The sequence below is a fragment of the Myzus persicae genome, unplaced genomic scaffold (assembly GCF_001856785.1).
Source record: "Myzus persicae strain clone G006 unplaced genomic scaffold, MPER_G0061.0, whole genome shotgun sequence".
Lineage (NCBI taxonomy): Eukaryota > Metazoa > Arthropoda > Insecta > Hemiptera > Aphididae > Myzus > Myzus persicae.
Window position 1 is genome coordinate 220,280 of NW_019100636.1, and position 21,767 is coordinate 242,046.

Below are 21,767 nucleotides of genomic sequence, written 5' to 3' on the forward strand. Positions count from 1 at the left end.
TAATTTTTTTGTACGAGGCTTGATTGACGATACAAATCTGCGGCCTACTTTATTATAGCTATCCAAACATTACACTCCTGTCCCGTTGTATAGTTTTTAGTGTCATAGGTATAATATTATATCTGTATCACAGAATTTCCCCCCACTAGTTGCGATAAAAATAATTTAAAAATTTGTCAAAAATATTAATAAATCCATCGACGGAGTGTATATAGAAATATACGAAAAAGTGAAAACAACAGCAATTCATTTTTTTCAACCGTTCTGGTAGAAACAAAAAATAAAATCCCTAAAGTAATAAATAAATGAAACAATAAAAAACCTATTTGAAATTTAAATGTATTCACATTTTGGGTGTACGCGATTGTTATTAAGTTGTCTCTTTATTTGACGTTTTACATTTCGCAATAATCTTGACTCGAAAAAATACTCAGAGCGTACTTGAGCGTATGTACATTTTTAATTTTCATATTTTTCCAAGATTTTGCACGAGATAATTTATTTTGAATAAATACATGTTGTCACTCGTTAGTATTTTGTATAATATGCGATAAACCATGGTATAAAGTTGTGTAATAAATTCTGCACTACATTTAGACGAGTTTAAATTAATTAACGACCTACTTACGTATAAATATATATTTATGTGCACTGATGCTCTGTGTATATAGTACTGAAGACAAATATATTCTAGCCAAAAGTTTTCGAAAGCCAGTTGTGTTAATGCCAATCGTTAACTTTTAGTATATTCCCGGAATTGTGAGCATTTATAATTAAAAATAATTCTAATTCAAATGTATGATTCACCTTAAGTGTAATACTGCACAAAATATGCATTACTTTCTGTCAGTACATAAAATTGCGAAATTCGCAAAATTCACACTTTAATACTTACTAGTAATCAAGTACCTACATTAATGATTTAATTTAATTAACTAATAGAAATATACATAGAGTCCCGAGTCCCAGATCAATCAAAAGAAGCCATGCATGATGTTGATCTATTATATAACTTCGATTTATTCACGATAACACGAGAGAAATTAATAATAATAATTTTCGATAATCAAATAATGGTCTGTTGTAGAGTGGATTTATTATTAATTAATTAGGTCCGAATATAAAACAATTTAAATCATATACTTTGTACGTATTTTAGTAACATGAAAACAAAAATATTCAATACTCGTTTAGGTCTAACTTCGTAATAACCATAATAATATATTAGAATAAATGATTATGTTATTAGTATACTTACATTTTGATCAAAGTATATAAAATAAAAATCTAAGATTTGAATAAATAATTGTCTTTTATATTGATTTATGATAGATATTCATATTTCTTATCATTTTTATTTTCTTCCATTTGTACACGTTTATATTTAAATGTGTAGGTAACTATACATTAATATTGACAGACACGTCGTATTAAATTTGTTTGTGCTCATATAAAAGTTTAAAAAAATCATTGACAAAAATTAATAAAAATCATTAATATTAATTATTGAGAAGTGAGAACTGGCCACTGTACATTACTTTTTTTTTATTAGTTACTAGAACTATATTGTTTTTTATATTCATTAAATTATACTTGTTGAATATTAATGAATTACGAATGAATATTTTATGACTATTGGAATTAAAAATGCACGGTTCAATTAACAACACAAGAGCGCTATGACTCTATGAGTATTGAGTATATAGTGTCATTTTTTAATTTTATTAAATTTGTCATTCGATATGCATTCAAATCTAATAATAACATCTCAGCAATGAAAATAACAGCTTGTATATAAAATAAATAAATCTTTTAATCGCATTCTTTTAGTACCTAAGTTTATATTTTAATCTTTATGTACCTAACACTGTTTATTAGATTTCATGTGGTATTCAATAACGTTAGTCTTGCTTTAATTCTTTAGTACACCACGTCACCCGATCTATGGTTATTGGTTAGGTCTACGCCACTCTTTGTCTACACTACGTAGGTACATTATTATTCAACCAATAATATTACAATTGTATTAATATACTATACAAGCACGTTCGTTGACCATTTGTCTGTAATTTATAGTAATTGTCACGTAGATGGCTATAACTATTCCATTACAATAAATAATTATTCACAAAACAAAAAAAAAGTTACGTAACAACGCTCGTTGATCATCTTTACAGTTTACAGACAGCTAGCAGTAACACTAGTAGTACCTGTATACAGCTATACATTACGTACCTTAATATTTTAACGAGCGAACTGTTTGCTTGCGATATGATCAGACGATAATTATTAGTTGTTATGATGACTGACTTACATAGTACATATTTAGTAGACATTGTGTACAAGTACTGAGTAAAGTAAACAATTAACTAGTACTATAATTGATTTGTAATAATATTGTCACAGTTAAATATGAACCATATACTCTGTATACCAATAAATTGTATTATACCTACTAGCGTATACTAGCTATTCAGATTTTAAAAAGACAATTTAAATATTGAATTTGTAACTTGCTAGAACTGTGCCGAACAAATCTAAGTATTTCCCTTTTACATTTTACGTTTATTAACCTAATATGCTAATATTATATCATGTTTCGTCGTTTTGAATATAATGCAAGCAATAAAAAAATCGTTTGTATAATAAAATAAGACTATAAAAATCATCTAAATACTTGTAGCACTCAAGTTAAATTATTTACATACTTGAAATAATATTGAATAGATAATTTTTTTTAAAACACGAACATGCCGCGAAGTTTGAGCAATATAAAAATTTCTTTAGGAAATTTTAATGGCATATTATTTTATAATATTTATGTAGAGTTCGAATTACTGTATAGCGTGTACCTATGGGTTTAATATACGAATACAATACAGTTTAAATAATAATAATAATCGAAGTATGTTGTATTAATTCACTACCATTTTTTTTAACTAGTTAAACGGTATTTGATATCTAATCATAAGAATATTTTTTAAATAATCTAATAAAATCTAATAAATAATTGTTTTTATTGAATACTGGAAATAGTCCAAAAAAAAAACGTATGCATCACCCGTGGCGTATATATAAGAACAAAGTTCTTATTTTTTATTGAATATAGAAATAATGTACAGTCTGTATGTTACACACAATAAGACATGGTAAAAAGCGTCCCAATGATATTACAACTGTACTTCATTTCAGGGCTTAGTTTATTTGAATTTAATTGGAAATCACGTTGGAAATCAATTCCTTTTAAAACAGCGAAGAGTCTAGTAATGTATTAAACTACTGAAAGTATGATTGAGAATAAGACGGTTTGTGTAATTATTTATGTCATCATTAGGTATTTAGAGTTAAGCGTTGGCGTTCTATAGAAAGATAGAGATAAGTTGATGGATATTATTATATCTATTTGCCATTATTAGAAACACACTGTTTTCTGTGACAGCAGTGAGTAAGGAAATTAAAGGATTTATATCTAATTGATTTAAAATCATTAAGAGAGGACGTCAGTGGTTATAGTCGGTGTGCAGTTTAGTCGGGGGCTAGGAGTGGCAAGAGGCATTAGTGCTGAAACTTTTAATTTGTTGCTAGGGAATTAAACTTTGATGCGGTTCCAGTGAGTATCGAGTACAAATATGAAGTATCTAGGTAGTGTTTATACTAGTATAGGTTCTATAATATACATTTGTATCTGAATGAATAAGGTTTGGATCAACTGGATGAATTATTTTAGATTAATTGAGGTAAAACTTGAAATAAATTATAGGTTGTGCTTCTCCTGTAGTGTTTTGGATGACCACCAAAACAAAGAACGTATTTTGTGAGTTTCAAGATTTTTGACAGGAATTTGAACAGTCAGATTATCCACCGAGGACAGTTGATGGATGGTTGCAGTACGTTTTGTGTGACCAATGGCTTGGTAACGAAGACATAGGACTGGTTGGCGCGATTGGCATGGAGCTCTTTTTAAACTTAAAATGTAATGTAGAAGGTTGTCTTTGTTATTGCGGGCTCCAAATCAACAAAAAGTAGTGGAGATGGTTGTTTAGTATATTTATGTAGTAACATAAAAATAAGATAAATATAATAACGACTCCTGTCAATAGTTATAATCAGGTAAATTGGTATGGTCAAGAACTGAAAGCACTATTTTTATTTAATTTATAGGAGTAATACAAGGTGTATCATTACGTAGGTAAAATGTACGGTTAACGGTTAATATAGGTAATATACATTTCGCCAGTTATATAACTGTTACTTACTATATTAAATGTATCAAAATAAATAAATTTAATCACGCCAATAATCGTGAAATAGAGCTTATGATATCCAAGTTGACTATAGAAAAAAAAAACATTGGTAAGTATTTTTTTGATTATACATGGGTCCGTCTTATTGCAATGCAATTACATTGCATTAACAAAATGTATATATCATTATATCAATGTGTTAATAAAATTTATAAATATATCATAGTTAATAAAAAAATCTATTGTACCTAAACAGGTGGTTAGATCAACTTTAATTTTAATTTCTTCTTAGATATAAGTTGTAAAATGAATGTATATGTAATAGGTTATGAATTTTAATTTAAAACATTTGTAGTAACTCATTCATTTAACCACAAGCTTAGCTTTAAGGGATGAATACATTTTATGATTTTTCCATTTAAATATTGAATGTAATGTATAAAATATATATAACTAATATTATTATACATAACATACGTAATTACGTGAATAATATATCATGCTAAAATAGTTTTTTTTTTTAATCCATTATTTATGTTTTCTTTAGTTCTTTCATAGAAACAACATGTTAAGGTCGGGAACGTGGCAGGCTAACTTTTTAAAAATACTAAAAATAACATACAAAAATAGCAAATTAATACATTTTGAAGTACTTCAGGTAATTTTTCTTCATAAAACAACGCTGACATCTGTTACGATCTAATACACGATTACCGTTCTTTCCAAATACATGTAACCATATAGGCTGTAGGACAAATATAAAGTGTTATATATTTTGAAATTAAAGAAAACTTCCTATCTTATTTATCTTCAAAATGATTGGTAAGAAACTGATGAGGAATTTTATACCTTGTCAAATTTGGTTTTGCGTTTATTACAATATAATAACTAATAAGTCGTACTGTTATATATTTTTATTCTGTGAAACAACACAAAATTAATTCACCTTGTATTTACAATTTATGTAGGTATTTGTGGTACTATAAGCGTCATTTCGTTAAAACACTAAACTTTATTTAAGTAACCTTATATTATAGTCCAAAGTTTCATACATTTTTATGTTATATTCATTGCTCTGGTGCAATACAATTATAGTATATATTTATACCTCTATAAGCTATAAAGATTATTTTCTAAAATATCTATTTCCACGTGCTATATCTAGTGATTCACATATTAAAATACTTTTTAATGGTGTAGTTAATTTTAAGTATAGTTTCTGTCTACATGACTGCATCTCCACTAATATTGCTCACCGATTAAAAGTAAGAAAGGAATGCATTACATATTATATTCTACTTAAAATGACGATTACTGTTGTTTTTTTAATATTATTATTACTTATTTGCTTTTTACAAACAGTTATTACAGCTCAAAAATTATTGCTTAGAGCTTGAAGGTTATACAATATGCACGAAATGCAATGAATCATAGCAATAATGATATACCTAGTTAAAGTGAAGTTATAAAATAGAATAAATATAAATTTGAGATTAGTTAAAATGTACAAGTAAATTAATATCGTATTATATGAAGGAATGTTAAGAGCTGATAATGAAGATAATAATATTGTGGAAATATTTAATTACAAAAGATTAAGGAAATATATTGGCTTTAGCGAAAATGCCTTTATGCCGGAAGATACAAGTTAAATTAGTGAACTGATTTTTAAGTTTAAATTAAAAATTAAATTTGATAAAATATTAGGGATGGTTTTTGGAGGCACATTTCAGTCAGTTGCATATGATTTCTTTTTGTGTTGAGTATGAACATCTGGAACCTCATTTGGAACCTTGGTTAGCGGAACATTTGTGTGCATTTTTTTTTTGCGTAATCGTTGTTTGATGGAATATACCATTTGTCGTCATGAAAACATTTCAGCTTTTTATATGATGGTTAGCTTTTATAATTGGCAAAGTAAGCACGAAACATAGAGCTTTTTTGACCCGTAATTTACGCGAGTATGCGACATAATATAACAGTCTTCACACTTCAGTAAGGCGACTTACTAACAAGATATCTGTTCTCAATTGCTGACATGTTCGTGTCGTTCGTCAAAAGCGACTGCGCATTGAGTTTGAGACGAGTGGTTTTGTGACGGAAGGAGGGCCTGGACACTTTTGGTAAAGAGACTATATGGTCCTCAGAGAAAAAAAAATATATATTCGGAAAAACAAATAACTAACTTTTCATTTTGCCCGGTTTAGGAAACGACGAAGGTGACGAAGATGTATATTATTTCATTTTGAAATTTTATAACGATTTTAAATATTATAGTACATTATCTATTGCATTATATTATATTTCGTCTTAAATATCACTTGACGCCGCGCGTGACTATAAGGTTATGTTAAGTTATGTGTAAGTATGAACCAAATTATTAAATTCTAAGTGAATAGGGTTGGAATTTCTGGAAACTGCAAGGATCCATCCCGGGAGAGAATTCCAGCAATCCCTGAAAAAATCGGGAACGGGAATTCCCAGAAACTAGAAAAACTGTCAAAAATTAAAATTTTTACAAGCCATAATTCTTTGTTATTGCAGTCAGTCACACAATTTGATTTACATATCGATTCATCCATTTATTCCGCTGATATAAAGTATAGAATAATTAAATATATCAAAAAAAATTTGTTTCTATAAATTCGTATTGCGTCATTTGACAGTGTATTTATTTAGAGAAATGAAATTGACACATCGTTAGACGATTCTACCGGTGTAGTATGTACATAAGTATATTCCAATTGAAATCTAATGTTTATCGTTTTTATATTTTGAAGCGGTATAAATGCTTTTTAAAATTTAAATTTATCAAACAACTTGAATACTGATATGAAATAGACTATGCTATTTACTCTGGTGATGCTTAAACAATAATTGGTTCCCTCAATTTCTTTATGATTCCCAGGTATTCCCACGTGTTTAGCGATAATCCTCTTCGAATTACGTTTCTAGAAATGACCCATCCCCATGAGTGGATCGAAGAATATATGTTTTGATTTTACAATAACTTGTGTGGTTTTTTCTTGTGCCTAGAGACACTTTTTCTAGTAGAAAAAATTCTCGGATCATAAATTTTGAGGAGGTTACTGATAGAAAATTAGATCTATAGTTAATACTTTTGGGTTGAAAAAATATTAAATTCTCAGTTCTTTTTAAAATAATGGGGAAAAAATGCAAACATTTGATAACATTTGAATATTGTTATTAAAGTTAGACCGCCTCCGCTCAGAATAGCTTTTCATCGAATACAACGACTAATCATTGAATTCAAATTGAATACCACATCCATTACAGTAACTTACGTTTATGACAGTCGACACCTTATGTGCAGCAAAGCAGCCATACCTACTTGACGGCTTTATTTAATAATAATATTATAATTTTAACGAATGTTCATATTGTTTTTGTTTTTCCCGATTATTTTACAAAATACAATTTCTTCTATCTCCCAAAAGTACCAACTAGATCCAATTTGCCACCATAAACCTCCCTCTAAGTTAAAATGATCGTATCATTTTCCCCACTAGACTAAGTTATTTTCAGACAAAAAAGGAAAAATTAATTAAAAACACATAATTGTAAAATCAATATTCATTATTTGCTGCGCTCAGCAGTCAGCAACTAAAATGAAATTCATTGATGGAGAATAAAATAAAATAAAATAACAATCTGATTATTATGTCAAACATAAACTTTTTAGTTACAGTGATATTTAAAATGTAAAATGCCCTGATAGTGGACATCGCCGTATTTTTCTTGGTATAAAAAGTGTATATTATATTTAAATAAATCCCCCGTAAGTGTATTATCAATATGATTGTTATGTAATAGGTATGTATTTTACAGTAAAAACAATGTAGTGATATATAAACATGAGGCGTTAATAATGAAGAGATCATTCGGAAATGTTTGATTATATGCGAGTTGTGAATAACAATTACAAGGATAACGCAGTAATATATAATATAGGTATATAGCTTATCTGCACGGTCAAACACACACACGTGAGTAGTACCTACAAAATACATCTCGTGTCTATAATTCCTATACATAATATTCAATAGAGTTTCGCGTTGTCTTTTCGGAAGGTCAACGCAAAAACGTCCGACGACGACGACGATGATGATGATAATAATGTTCGTTTCACCTAGAGAAGTGTAAAACACGGGATATAGATAATAATATGAACTCAAATCACGTAGGTGTTACACCAGCCATGCCGAACATAAATGAGAGACGCCTTGGTGGGTGAGCAAAGCTGGTAACCAGCTACTACCAGCACTATACCCACCCATTATTATTATACCATCTATATCTACCTCCACGACTGTGGATAGGACGAAAAGAAAATATCACCCATATCGGCGATTTAAGAGCGGGAAAAAAACGGGACTCGTATGGTATTATTAAATTGTTGCCAGCGTATATAACTATACGCAGACGTTGTAATATAATTTTGCGTACGCAGAAAACTGCCCGTCATTTTCCATTACACGTCTGCTGCAGCTAAATCTGAACGGACGAGGTATTTATTATTCCACGTGGACGAAATCATATGTTTTGTTTCGACAAAACTCCTCTGTGCGGTAATAATATAATAATATATGAGTATATTGCTATGATATACAGTGTGTTTTTATATTTTATTACTTAATATTTAATAGCCATTTTAACGGTTAATTTATGTGTTTTTGAGTGAAAAAAAAATTTAACGCGATATTCTTGACATTTTTTCTTATAATAGTATTAAATCTTAAGAGTTTTATCCTTCTTAAATATTATTACGCAACATCCAACATACATTTTTTATTTGAACGTCGAATCTGTAGTAGTTAATTACCAATTAGTTAACAATACTTACGAATATTTTGCATGCATATATACTTAATGACTTACATTGAACGAAGAAGAATATTTTCGATAATTTACAAAACTAATGACCGTATACAGTGATAAAAAATACCACCTTGTTTTTATGTGTCATTGTGACTCGGTCGGAAATTTGGTAAAACGTAGCAGAGTAGTATATTCAAGTACGTTTTAAAGTAGGTACAGTTCAGAATACGAAATTTTTTTACACATTATATTTGAAGGATATTTTAAGAGCAATATTGTTAAAAACGTCGTGTTTATTATTTATGCAACGATAACTGAAATTATAGTATACGATAAATAACTAGGTCTATATGATTTAGAGAGCTAAGCACCTAAGCCCACTCTTAAATTCTCTAACTTTTTTTTTGGGGGGGGGGGGGGGAAGTTGCTACAAAAAAATTTTTCCACAGATTTTCTTTATGTATGTATGTGTGTGACTTTAACGGTATACGCTCTACTGGTATAATATAAGTATAGACGGAATAATGTAAACGCGTAAGGTAATAAACGTTTATCGAAATCCATAAAATAGCTTATGCGTGCGCACGCCTGTGCTGTTCGGGAAACCATAGCATGTATAATAATATTAGGGAGCAGGATATTGTATATAGGATTTGTTTTTCCACATCCTCCAGGGCGTATATTATAGCTTTCCCGCAATGTTATATATATATATGATGACGTCCGATTCAGACTTCATCGCATTTGTATTGCATTTCTTTTGATAACGTGGTTCGTTTTTTCACACGTAATTTCGAACAATCGGCCTGTCGTGTTTCGAGCTGGACACTACATTATAATAATACAACCGACTGGTATATAATGTCCGATTGTGCATAAAAACGACAATTGAATAAAAAGGTGAAAACCGTATTGTTCTATAATTATTTGTGCTCCTGCAGCAGGCATAGGTAAGAGACATGATATCAAGACGTGATGGCGGTATATGATTTTCCCTTGGTTTGATTTATCGCGATAATAATGATGTACACTATATACAATTATGCATACAAGACTTGAAATTGAAATGTATACACCTACAGATATTTTTGTAGACGAAAACCTCTCGGAGAAACCGTAATGCAACAATATATAAATACATGTTTGCAGGGCGTTATCGGAAACTTCATACAAATGCATGTTTTCGACACTTTTTACATTACCTACACGTTATAATGCATCGAGTTCCCCTCGTTCAAATATGAATGATGAATCATTACACGCGCCAAACGGGAAAAGAGCTATGAGCGGCGACGGTTTTCCGCATAATATTTATAATGGACGATAATATTATATGATCGCTGCGGGAAAGTATAATATATATAATATAATATGATGCACGGCGTTTACCGTTAACGTTTCTGTACGATAATTGCGTACTACGTGTAAAATTGTATATGTATACCTCAACAGCGCATTAAGGGAACGAATTACATTATCATCGTGCAGCGAAGTGAGTGTGACGCTTTAGAACCATTGTTTTTAGGACTCTGCCGCTGCGCGAAATCCAAACTTAATTTATACATAATGTAATAAACTTACATATAACACACATGCGAATTATGTATAGTTATCACTTATTATAACCGTGGTGGTGGTAGATATGGTTGCGCTTAGCGTAATGCGTTCGAAACAACCGAAACGGAATCCGTGGACACTGCATACAGAGTGATTGTACATCATACCGATAATTAGCGCATTCGTTATCATTTTTCCCTTTAATAACGCATTTTTTCAAATTTAGATTTTCAGAATTTTTAAGTACTCGTAAGTAATACCATATTTTAAAAACTTATAATTTTATAATATTATAAAGAAATGCTGAATTATTCAGCAGAATTTATTTTTTTTTGAAACTGCTGATGTACATTTATATCAAATTTCGAGCGATTGGTTTCTAAATTAATAGAATGTAGCACAAACTAATAAGGATAACAGCCTTTAGAAATCTTTTTACAAAATTCTGAAAAGATGTAGATGTATTTACTTAATCTAGTACTTATTATACTTGGATAATTAAAAAAAAAAAAATAAATGTTAATGGATTAATATTAATCACTATAATTTTGAATTCATTACATAGCCCCAATATATTAGCTTCCAAATATAATATTATGAACGTATTATTCTTAATAGGTAGGTGCTCAAAGTTAAAATATAATGTATTTTAAAATAATTTTTCATTAAAAAAAAAGGTTGAACTATTTTTTTTTTAACTCACCACTATGTTTTAAAGAAATAAACAATAACTCTTTAGAAATAAAGAATAATCCAAGCTTGTGTAAAGAAAATAAATTCGAACGGACCGATTAACAAATAAAAAAAATAGAAAAATAATTAAAACATTCAGACATTTACCGACAGTATTAGATAATACCGTCGGTTATCAAGATTATAATATAGGTATTAACGGTGCCCGTACTTTTATCGTAACATATTCATATATTATAACTGCACATCAATGTTTTTCAAAAAATATTCTGCTCCACAGAGAATACGCGAATTCGATAAATGTAGTGGTCGACATTTAAAACAAGAATAAATGTTAATAAGAAATGGTACATTTAAAAAAAAAATTTTTATTTACATCTAAATATTAAATATCACCGTTACGAATCATATATATTCATATGTAATTACCTACAAAGGTACAAACGTATTATTGTATATAAAGTCGTAGCTGTATAGAAATATATTAAAATATTAAATTCGTAAAAACCGTAGGTACCTGCATAATATAAATAATAATGCGCACTGCATAATATTATTATTGTTATTAAGTATTAAACGCACACAATTATGAAAAAAAATTATTGAACATTTAAAAAAGAAATACCCAAGTGTATTTAACGTGTCATAAAAAGTAATATCACTCTGTATAATTTTCGACTTAATAATTAGATGAATATATTAAACGCGCGCGTGTGTGTTTGTGTGTTTTTTTATCGTTCTCCAACTCTGCCTGTATACACTGGCTGTGCATATAGTTACTATGATAATACGCAAATATCGGTGTACCTACCTATATTTAACATTATACCGCATACAATATACAAATCGCAGAGGTTCAACAGCCATATATACTCGATGTAGGTATGTTGTATGTGTACACGTCATAACACGAAACGTTCGTACATTAGGAATATTAAAGTGCGTTTTCGAAGCGAAACGTTTTAGTGAAATCGTCGAAATTACATTTCTGTTCAAAATGATAAACAAAAAAAAGCTCTCGTTTAAGAAAAAATAAAAATAATACGTAACGGCTATACTCAGCTGCACGTTATAACTTAAAGGTATATACCCCTATATATATATATGTATAGATATAGCGGGTTTAGTACATACATTTATTATATTGTATGTATATATAGCCATACAGGTATATATGCTATGCACCATATAATATTTGGCTCCAAGAGACGACAATATAGTCGAATTTCAACTCCACTCGGGAAATAGGTAACATATATATATATGTGTGTGTACCTACCTACATATGACATATTATACAGAGTTATTCGCCAGACACACTCACTGCTCACCCTTTTTATCGTCATCCAATTTTTTTCTAATTTTGACATTTGGCAGTTTTTGAGTTTTATGTAAAAAATAATAAGCTCGGACGTTTCAAAGACCATATTTTCGAATGCTTATATTTTTTCTATGCCATTTAGCCGTATATTATTGTTTCATTTTTTTAGTCTCTAAATGATTAAAGGCCCCAAGGAATGTCCTGCGCCGTTACAAACTTCTGTTTTAAATAAAAGCCTTCCTCTTCTATACGTAAACTATTCTTAAACGGATGTTGTTTTTTTTGTTGAAAATGTTGATGTACCTACCGGTCCAAATTAAAATTCGAATGATTAGTTTCTGGGTTAATACGCTTAGGTAAAGAATAGAGGAACTAGAATAGATGTGTGATTATACAATACATAATCACATATAGAACAAATCGTATACTTAATCTAATAAAGAGATAACCTATTTACCTATATTATATACTTGTGGCGGTACTATAGAGCCGACTGTATTTTAGGCTTATTTTAAACATTTAACATACATATTATTATTATGTTAGCCATAGGTTGCTTGGGAAATTTAAATATTATAATTAATCGACTACAGTAAGGACGTTTTTACTTTATTGATTAAAAAAATGTACGTATAATCTATATTATATTTATAATAATAGACCAAGCATAATATGCTTTTTATAATATTATTTTTTAATCGTTGTTGTTATTGGTCATTGGCCAATACAAAGACAAAGATACACGAAAATATGGACATGTAATAATATAATATTATACGTCATACGACATCTATTATGCAACATTACAACCGATTATCGCAGTTTTATGACAAAACACGCTCAACGTCGGCGTGTGTATGTGTGTGTGTGTGTATAAAGCGCTATTTGTTCTAATTAACGGCTATGGCCTTTGAAAAAATATTGTTTTATCGCTACACACGTTTCCTTCCTATACGAATAGAGTTTTGGATTTAATAAGCCGTTGTCAGGCGAAAACGGCATTAAAAATTAATGAAAGTGCTAATTCTGTAACGTATAATAATAATAATAATAATGGTAATAAAAAAAACAATAAGAATCGCATTCGAAAAAAATAAATTTGAGACCATCCATTTTAAGTGCAACAAAACATTATTACGTGTTTTTATGGTGAGACGTGCAACACGGGATTGTTCTCATATTTTGTTTTCTCGCCAAACTTCATTTTATATAATATGTATCATTTTATTCACTGTGTACACAATATAACCTTACCTTGTCTATAATATTATAATAATATGTGCCCGATATACCCTTTGTATTAATTTTTTCGTTTTATCTTAATATTCTTACAACAATTTCAGTTAAAAATGTTTTCGTCGAAACAATGAGATCTAAATTCACACAATTGCTGCTCTGTTGCGACTGGTGAATATAGCGAATGGCCATAAATAATAGTTAATGAAAAATAGCATCATAGCCAAAGTATTTGTTGCAGTAATAATTATGGTTGTTAGCTGTTACTAGTTCTTGCTATTATCAGTTGGTCAAATGTTATCGTCTTGGTTTCACATTATTCTTACTGTAACACTATATTATAATCTCTCTAATTGAATGCCGTTAGTAATTATGCATTTAATTTGTATTTTTTCATTTATTAATTGTTATATTTATCGTTTTCTTTGAACATAAAAACGTCATATTAAATACACACAAAATATTATATACAATTAGTGTGTATTCCAAATAATATTATTTTATCGAAAACTACTTAGAACCGTATTTGATTAATATAATAGCATCGACCCGAGCACATATTAAATTAATTAATGTTTTATACATGTCGTTATATTCGTTTCAGTTTCTTAGCGTGTTGGAACTTGGAATACAACCGAAAAGTTCACGAACTATAAAACATTATTACGTTAATATAATATCGAAAATCAACAGAAAAATATAATTATCATATCTGTGGTTCTTATTAATTGCATACACTCATCGTAGAGTTTTAGATAAAAATGCTTAATCGGAGAAACAAATAAATGAAAACATAATATATATATATATAGGGTGATTTTTCAAATGATCCTTAGCATACATATTTTATTATATTAATATTTTCAAGTAAATGATCCACTAAATAATTTCCAGTAAAAAAGGAGATTCTCATTAAAAATATTAGGAATTCCTATGGCCACATGACACTTCTCAAGTAGTAAAAAATATCATGCACTATCTGAAAACACGGTCTTCGGGTAAACTTTAATATTCTAAGTCAGAATTCGAATAAACGTAAGTACTGTTAAACGAAAAATGGGAGTAAGCATGCTCAAAAGATCATCCTGTACATAAATATGTACAACCATAGTCGCGTACGTATATGATATAAGTTGGAAGAACGTTCGATAGGCATGCAATGACCGTCGTTTGAAAAATATTTTGAAATGGCAATCTAACTTTTAGTTCTACAGCGATAATCGCATAAAAATATAATATATTACAGAATAATGTGATAAACGTGTACACATTACACACACCTGTACAGGTGTACATATTCGGATGGTCATACAATCTGATAGGACAAGCATTACAATGTAGTTTACGTACTTGCAATACATATTATTATTATTATAATTCGAATGCTTCGGAATTTGCAACATTGAACATGTCCACGACAAACCGCGTGTCGTGCGATGCGAAAACCATATAAAAGCGATACAGTAATTGGATATATTATTTATATTACCTATTACGTTTTTACACGTGTACATTATAGCATGTTACGTATATTATGAATACAACAGTACAAAGGTGATTTGTATTTTGTTCACAATCAGAGTGTGCGCCAATAAATTAGGTCGGCATAATATTATGTAGATGTATAGGTATTATATAGGTGTAATCGATAATTAAAACAAAAACCAAATAACGAGGAGTTCTTTTTTGCTCTCTATTATTCAGTTTATTTTACTCGCATGTTACAATTTATTTATAGTACTGTGTATTACCAATACGTGTATGTTCATTGTACGGGTACGCATCGTAATTGCTTTACGAAATTCAAATCGAACTGAGCGCCGTTTTCGACACAAAAAACATATTTTATTTACACGATAATATGATAATATAACGAGTGCAGTTAGTCTGACAGCGTAATTGCTTACCTATGCATCACCTGCAGATTATTACACCGTCGACGTGATTATATTATTATGTATTCATGTGTGTCATAATTATTTTAGGCCGTTTGTCTGCAGGCATTCGGCGTTGCAGCTATATAATGTGTGGAAATATAATATATTAATATAAACAATCAACAATGGTAATAGTATACATATGTATTATAATCCTGCACAAACAATAATAACATAGGAGTGTAATGTAGATGCCTACACCTAATAATAATTAACGCATTGAAAATAATTGTTTCCGCTAATCTGCACTAGAATCTGTCGGTGTACTGCACGATGCGGTGTAGCTGATGAATTCTTTATTGGTAAATTGATGAATCGTTTTACTAGGTTTCATCGTGATGCCGTTTTTAGAATTTTCGAAAAACGTTTTGACGAAAAAACGGCTGTGTTCGCCGACATCTGGACTCGTTAAAAAGTCTTCGCACTAGAGAAAAAGGACAAAAAAATAAGTAAAAAGAAGGAAACAATAATAACCCGGAGTCACGGAGATATCTACTGTTTACGAAACATGACAAGAATATGTAATTTATATTATTGGATTTTTAGGTGTGACTTTCTTGTACGATGAATTTATCAGTCCGTGTAGAATGCACGTACACCGATATAATATTATCATACCGAGTCTTTAATCTTTATGGTACAGTTTTCCCTTGATCTCAATGAGAAAGGTTTTTAATTGGTTGACAATGATTTGGTATAAGTACACTGATGTACACGAATTATTCAAAATTACAATCATCATCATTGATATATTTATTATATATCACGAACTACAGAGTTCGTTATAAATATCAAATAATGTTTTTAATATAATTCTGTACAAAAATTGAAAAATATTACCTACGGGTACGAGTGCAATTCTTAAAACCTATTTTTTGAAGTGCTCACAAGTAGTACTTTTATGTACTATTGTCTATTATATTAATTTCATTGTACGAAATCATAAAGTTTTGTTATTGTTAAACTCCTATTTAAAAACTGCTTTTGTATTGTATAGAAAGTATTTCCTAGATTATTAAATTATCAAATTTCGATAAATTTACACACTTCAATAAATTAAATTTAAACATATTTACCATATTAAAATTACTTTAGTAGAATGTAGTTTTTTTTATAAATTGCAAATCATTTAAAATAGACTTCAAAGTAGTAAAATGATAATATTTAAATTTAAAAACATGGATTGTGCTCGACCTATAAATGTGTATATAATTTTAATTTAAGTATCAAAAGTGAATGCAATAGACAAGCTATAATACATTTGAAACAGATTACATTTAAAATTAGGTCTAAAAATGAGAGACGAAACTATTAAAAACCGTCTTCAAAAAGGCCACGCATTCACACAAATATCTCATGGCCAAAAATGATCCACGCAAATTACACGAATCATACTTAATGGATAAGCATAATTTCATAATTGAATATCAAAAATATGAGGATTTAAGAATCAAACACTACTGTAGATAGAAGAAAAACAACAACTAGACATATTATATAATATCAGATAGGTACAACTATCATCAGCTTTTTTAAAAAGAAGCAAAATAATACAATTTAATTTAAGGTAAGTATAATATATTGTAAATAAATGAATACAATTGAGTAAATAAGACTTTTAAATGTATATGTTCATTGATGATGCGTTATATTTATTATATATTCAAAAAAATTAGTTTAAATTGTTTGAATGAATAATATTGTAATATATTTTTTAACAAATATGATATTATTATCTCAATATTACATTCATTTGTATGCAATTGGATGCGAGTGCCCAGTACATAACAAATATTAGGCCTGTGTTTTGTGTGATTATGATTCAATGATTCATACAGTATAAAAACGTATATTATTATTATATCTGAATAGAAGTACAGATAGATAAACGATTATTTGTTTTTCATTTAAATAATATTAAACCAATATAAAAACTTTAAATTTATCTGAATCGAAATGTCAATCTGTGATTATACTTTATAGGCAATTAAAACAATTTCGATTAAATACCGCCATTTTAATTTAAAGGAATTACGTTTGAGAAAACGATTTTATAATATTTGTTTTTTTTTTAGTTTTGCAGTAAAAGTTTTTACGTTCATTAAAATTGTATACTGGAATATTCGTCTGAGTACCTATCTACAACCTACCCTTAAAACTTCGTACATCTCTTGAAATATCGACTTTTGGAATAATACTTTTTTTTAGTATTCAACATAAAGGGATTATCCCCGTCGAAGCAATCTAAAGTTAGAGATAACGAGCCAATGGAAAGTGTTAATTTGGCAGATTAACATCTGTGAGATTATAGGTGATTCAATTGTCGGAAGGGACCAGGAGGGTTATTAAAAAGTGTCATAAATCTGCTGCAAGGAAGTCACGGGTTTAATGACGTCATTTTTTTTATTTGATTTTTTTTTTAATCATTATTCTTGTCGAAGGTAAAACAATTCTAAATTACCTTCATCCATTTAGCCTCTAATATCTCTTTATCAATCACAATGTCGAAAGTTAACGGTCGCAAGTTTGTGACGAAATACATATCAGCACAATCGAAACTTCCACTTAAAACGTGCCTGAACGCCACCAAAGATACGAATTCGGCTCTGATACCCGTTTCTTCAAACACTTCTCTAATGGCAGCGTCACTGATATTTTCTCCTTAAAAAATAAAATAACATACAATATACATATAAATATATTATGAACAGAAACGGCGTATACAGCGCGTACATGATAAAATTGAAAAAAAGAATAATTACACGTGAGTTCGATCAATTATTTACACATTTAACATACAAATATTATTTAAATTATATATATTATTATAATTATTATAATATAATACTTATATACATGTATGATATAACAAATAGACGGGCAATAATTATTGTTATCCGTTGTAATATTATCGAGCATTCAACACGTACGTTTGCGTGTTACTTTATCCTTATAATGCAGTGTACGAATATAGAAATGCGAATTATTAATATTATTGTACTGTAAATTATAATAACATGCGTGTAAATATATGACGGGTTGCCAGTATATTAAACAAAAAAAATTAAATATCGGGTTTCCGGTTTGTAAAATAATAACATGAACACTGATCATTAGTGGCAATATCACAGAATTCTGTCAGTATTAAAAAAATAAAAATGATAATGGATTATAGTGATTAAACCAAATATTTTTCGTCTCGATATTATTATATCAGCTATTAAACCGCCCTTATGCTGCGGCCAAGGACACGAAAAATCATGAAAAAAATTCATCGCATTTATTTCATCCAGTATTCAAGTATATTAATATGTCTATACAGTTTTAGAATTTTAGATACGACATTGCTAAATTAGAACAGACAAAAGTAAAAACCACGGTTTTACGATATTCAAACTCATTAAATATTTTAATCGTGTGTAATGAGCCGAATAAATTGACACGTATTGAAATAATTTCGAACAAGAAATTAATGACCATTATTTTAATAACCTTTTAAGTAGGTATGAGATTTTTTTACCGGAAAATCAGTATTATTTCACTTTTATACTTTCACCGGCTAATTTTTATTTTCTAGTCGTGTAATTACCTGCATTTGTATTTTTTTTTTAATTACACTAAGGATTACCTCATAAATATGTAAACGCGTAGGTATATTATATATTATATATATTATGTGAATACGAACCAACCGCCGGGACATAATAAAACCTTATTAAAGTACAAAATGCTCACCAGGATTTACATAACCTCCGGGCAATTTCCAAAATGGAATGCTATGCTCTTTGACGACTAACAAATGATCGTCGCGTATCACTAGACCTCCCGCCCCCGTGTACGTATGAGGGGAGTCTACCGTAGATGTGCTTTCACCCCTTAAACGTTTGTACATCCACAGTTCGTTACCGTCCGGTGATGTTCTGTGAAACAGGAAATTGTTCTAGAACCAAACACAATATATTTTATTATGTACACGTGTGGTTGGAAATCCCAAAAGCCAAACGAAACGTTAATATGTTATGTAGGACTTAGAAATGTGTCAAAACATAAAGCCCAGCAAGTTTCAGAAGTATTACCTTTTCAATATAAAATGACATGTTGTATAGAATTTCAGTTATATTGTTATTATTATTTTTTTATCATAAACATTCAGTGACGAGGTATTCACGATAGAAAAAACATAATAATATAATACAATATTGTCATACACGACAAGTTTTTTGTGATAAGTTAATCTTGTAACATTCCTTGAGTTTGGTTGTAAATTCGACATTCGCATCTAATAAGTTTCGAGAACTGTTTGTTTTATAATTTTAACTTGATTTTTATAATTTAAAGAAAAGTTATGGAAAATGGTGAATTAAAAGGTAAATATTATGTTTGATATGATTAATTCAAATATTAGATATTTTAAATTATGATTTTTGACTTTTTGAGGGATATTATTTGTATCTGTAGCTATATGCAAGTATATTTTATAGAGTTATTATATTTGAATGCAAAAAAAGTATACATTTTTTGATTATTACCATATTTCATAAAATTATACGACTAGGTTATTAATTATTATTTTAAGTACCAATACAACTAGTTTTATAATATTTGAAAATAGAATAAACATCTAGGTAAATAATTTTATTTAATTATTTCGTCAAAAAAAGGTTAAATAGAACCTATATCTGATAACTATTTATAAGTAATCAACGAAGAGAATAGTTTACTTCTTTCACGAAGCCAAAAGTTATAAAAGTAATTTTATCCTCAACTTTAAGTTTACCAGGAAAGTAAATTTTAATTCTACTCATACAGTATTCTCAAAAGTTGTGAGGCATTGTCTTTAACTAAAGTTTTTCACGGCTGAACGATTATAAATGATTAAAAGGGTCTTAGTAGATAACATACTACTGTTTTATTTACCATATTAAATTTTGAATATAATTTAAAAAATAATTATAAATGGAACTTGCAAGAAGTAACTTTATTTTAAATATTTGCAGCAAACAATTTGAAAACTTAATAATCTTTTTATGATCAAGTAAAAAAAAAACAACTAATAAACCGTATTATTGAAGGATTTTTTATTATTTAGAAGGAAGGTACCTAATTCGAACACAATATTATATCTAAATATTAAATACACATTTAATTTTTGATATAAATTATAAAACATAATCAACATTCGTTGCGATTACATATTTACATGTATGTATAGATATTATAGTAAAGTAGTATGATACGTATTTAATATTTAGATTTATTAAGACAAACAGCTAATTATTAAAGACATTGTATTATAATTTGATTAATATCAAGATATTAATATAAATAATATAATTATAAAATATAATAATATAAATTATAAATATACTTTATTACTATGGCTAATATCAATGGTTTTATATTTAGTGTTGGTTATTCAAAGTTCAAATAAGGGTAACCTATATAATTTAAAAGTAATTTAATTCAGATTTCAGAGAACTCAAGATTCACGAGTGGCCGAGAGAAAATTTAAAGGATTACGATGTTCGTATATATAAAGTAAAATAGGTAGGTAAGGTTATACTTCGTCGTTTTGTCTAACTATTATATTCGAGCCAGCTCTTTATGGGTTTCAGACTTTCAATGCACACTTTAGGATTGTATTGTTAAGAACTTCTTACTTTAGCCAATTCCGAAATCCAATGCGCATGCTGCCGAGCAATCCGGAACCACACCAAGTGCACCTGTTCATCCGCCGACCATTTAATTAGAGATCCTGCAAAAATAATGGTTTTTTGAAAACGTGTTAAACACAAGTTCCGAAGAACGTGATCGGGCCCCATATGGCGGCAACGACCCTTGTGAGAGGAGGGTGAGTGGCTTAGTGTAAAAAAAAAAAACAACAACAACAAAACTGAAGGGGGTGAAGTTCAATTTCGGGGGCTGCGTCATGTTGTGGCG

General features: G+C 29.0%; 1 protein-coding gene across 1 annotated transcript in view; it reads right to left on the bottom strand.

Annotated features, from left to right (window-relative positions):
* Window positions 1–15,951: 15,951 nt before the first annotated feature.
* LOC111038058 (nucleoside diphosphate-linked moiety X motif 6) overlaps window positions 15,952–21,767 on the bottom strand; it is a 28,361-nt gene continuing 22,545 nt past the window's right edge. Inside the window, exons 3-6 of the mRNA XM_022320985.1 lie at window positions 21,488–21,582; window positions 19,563–19,767; window positions 18,289–18,488; window positions 15,952–16,251 (exon numbers count right to left, since the gene is read on the bottom strand). Of these exons, the coding sequence (XP_022176677.1) occupies window positions 16,066–16,251; window positions 18,289–18,488; window positions 19,563–19,767; window positions 21,488–21,582 (686 nt within the window). The 3' untranslated portion in view covers window positions 15,952–16,065. The remainder of the gene's footprint in view (window positions 16,252–18,288; window positions 18,489–19,562; window positions 19,768–21,487; window positions 21,583–21,767) is intronic.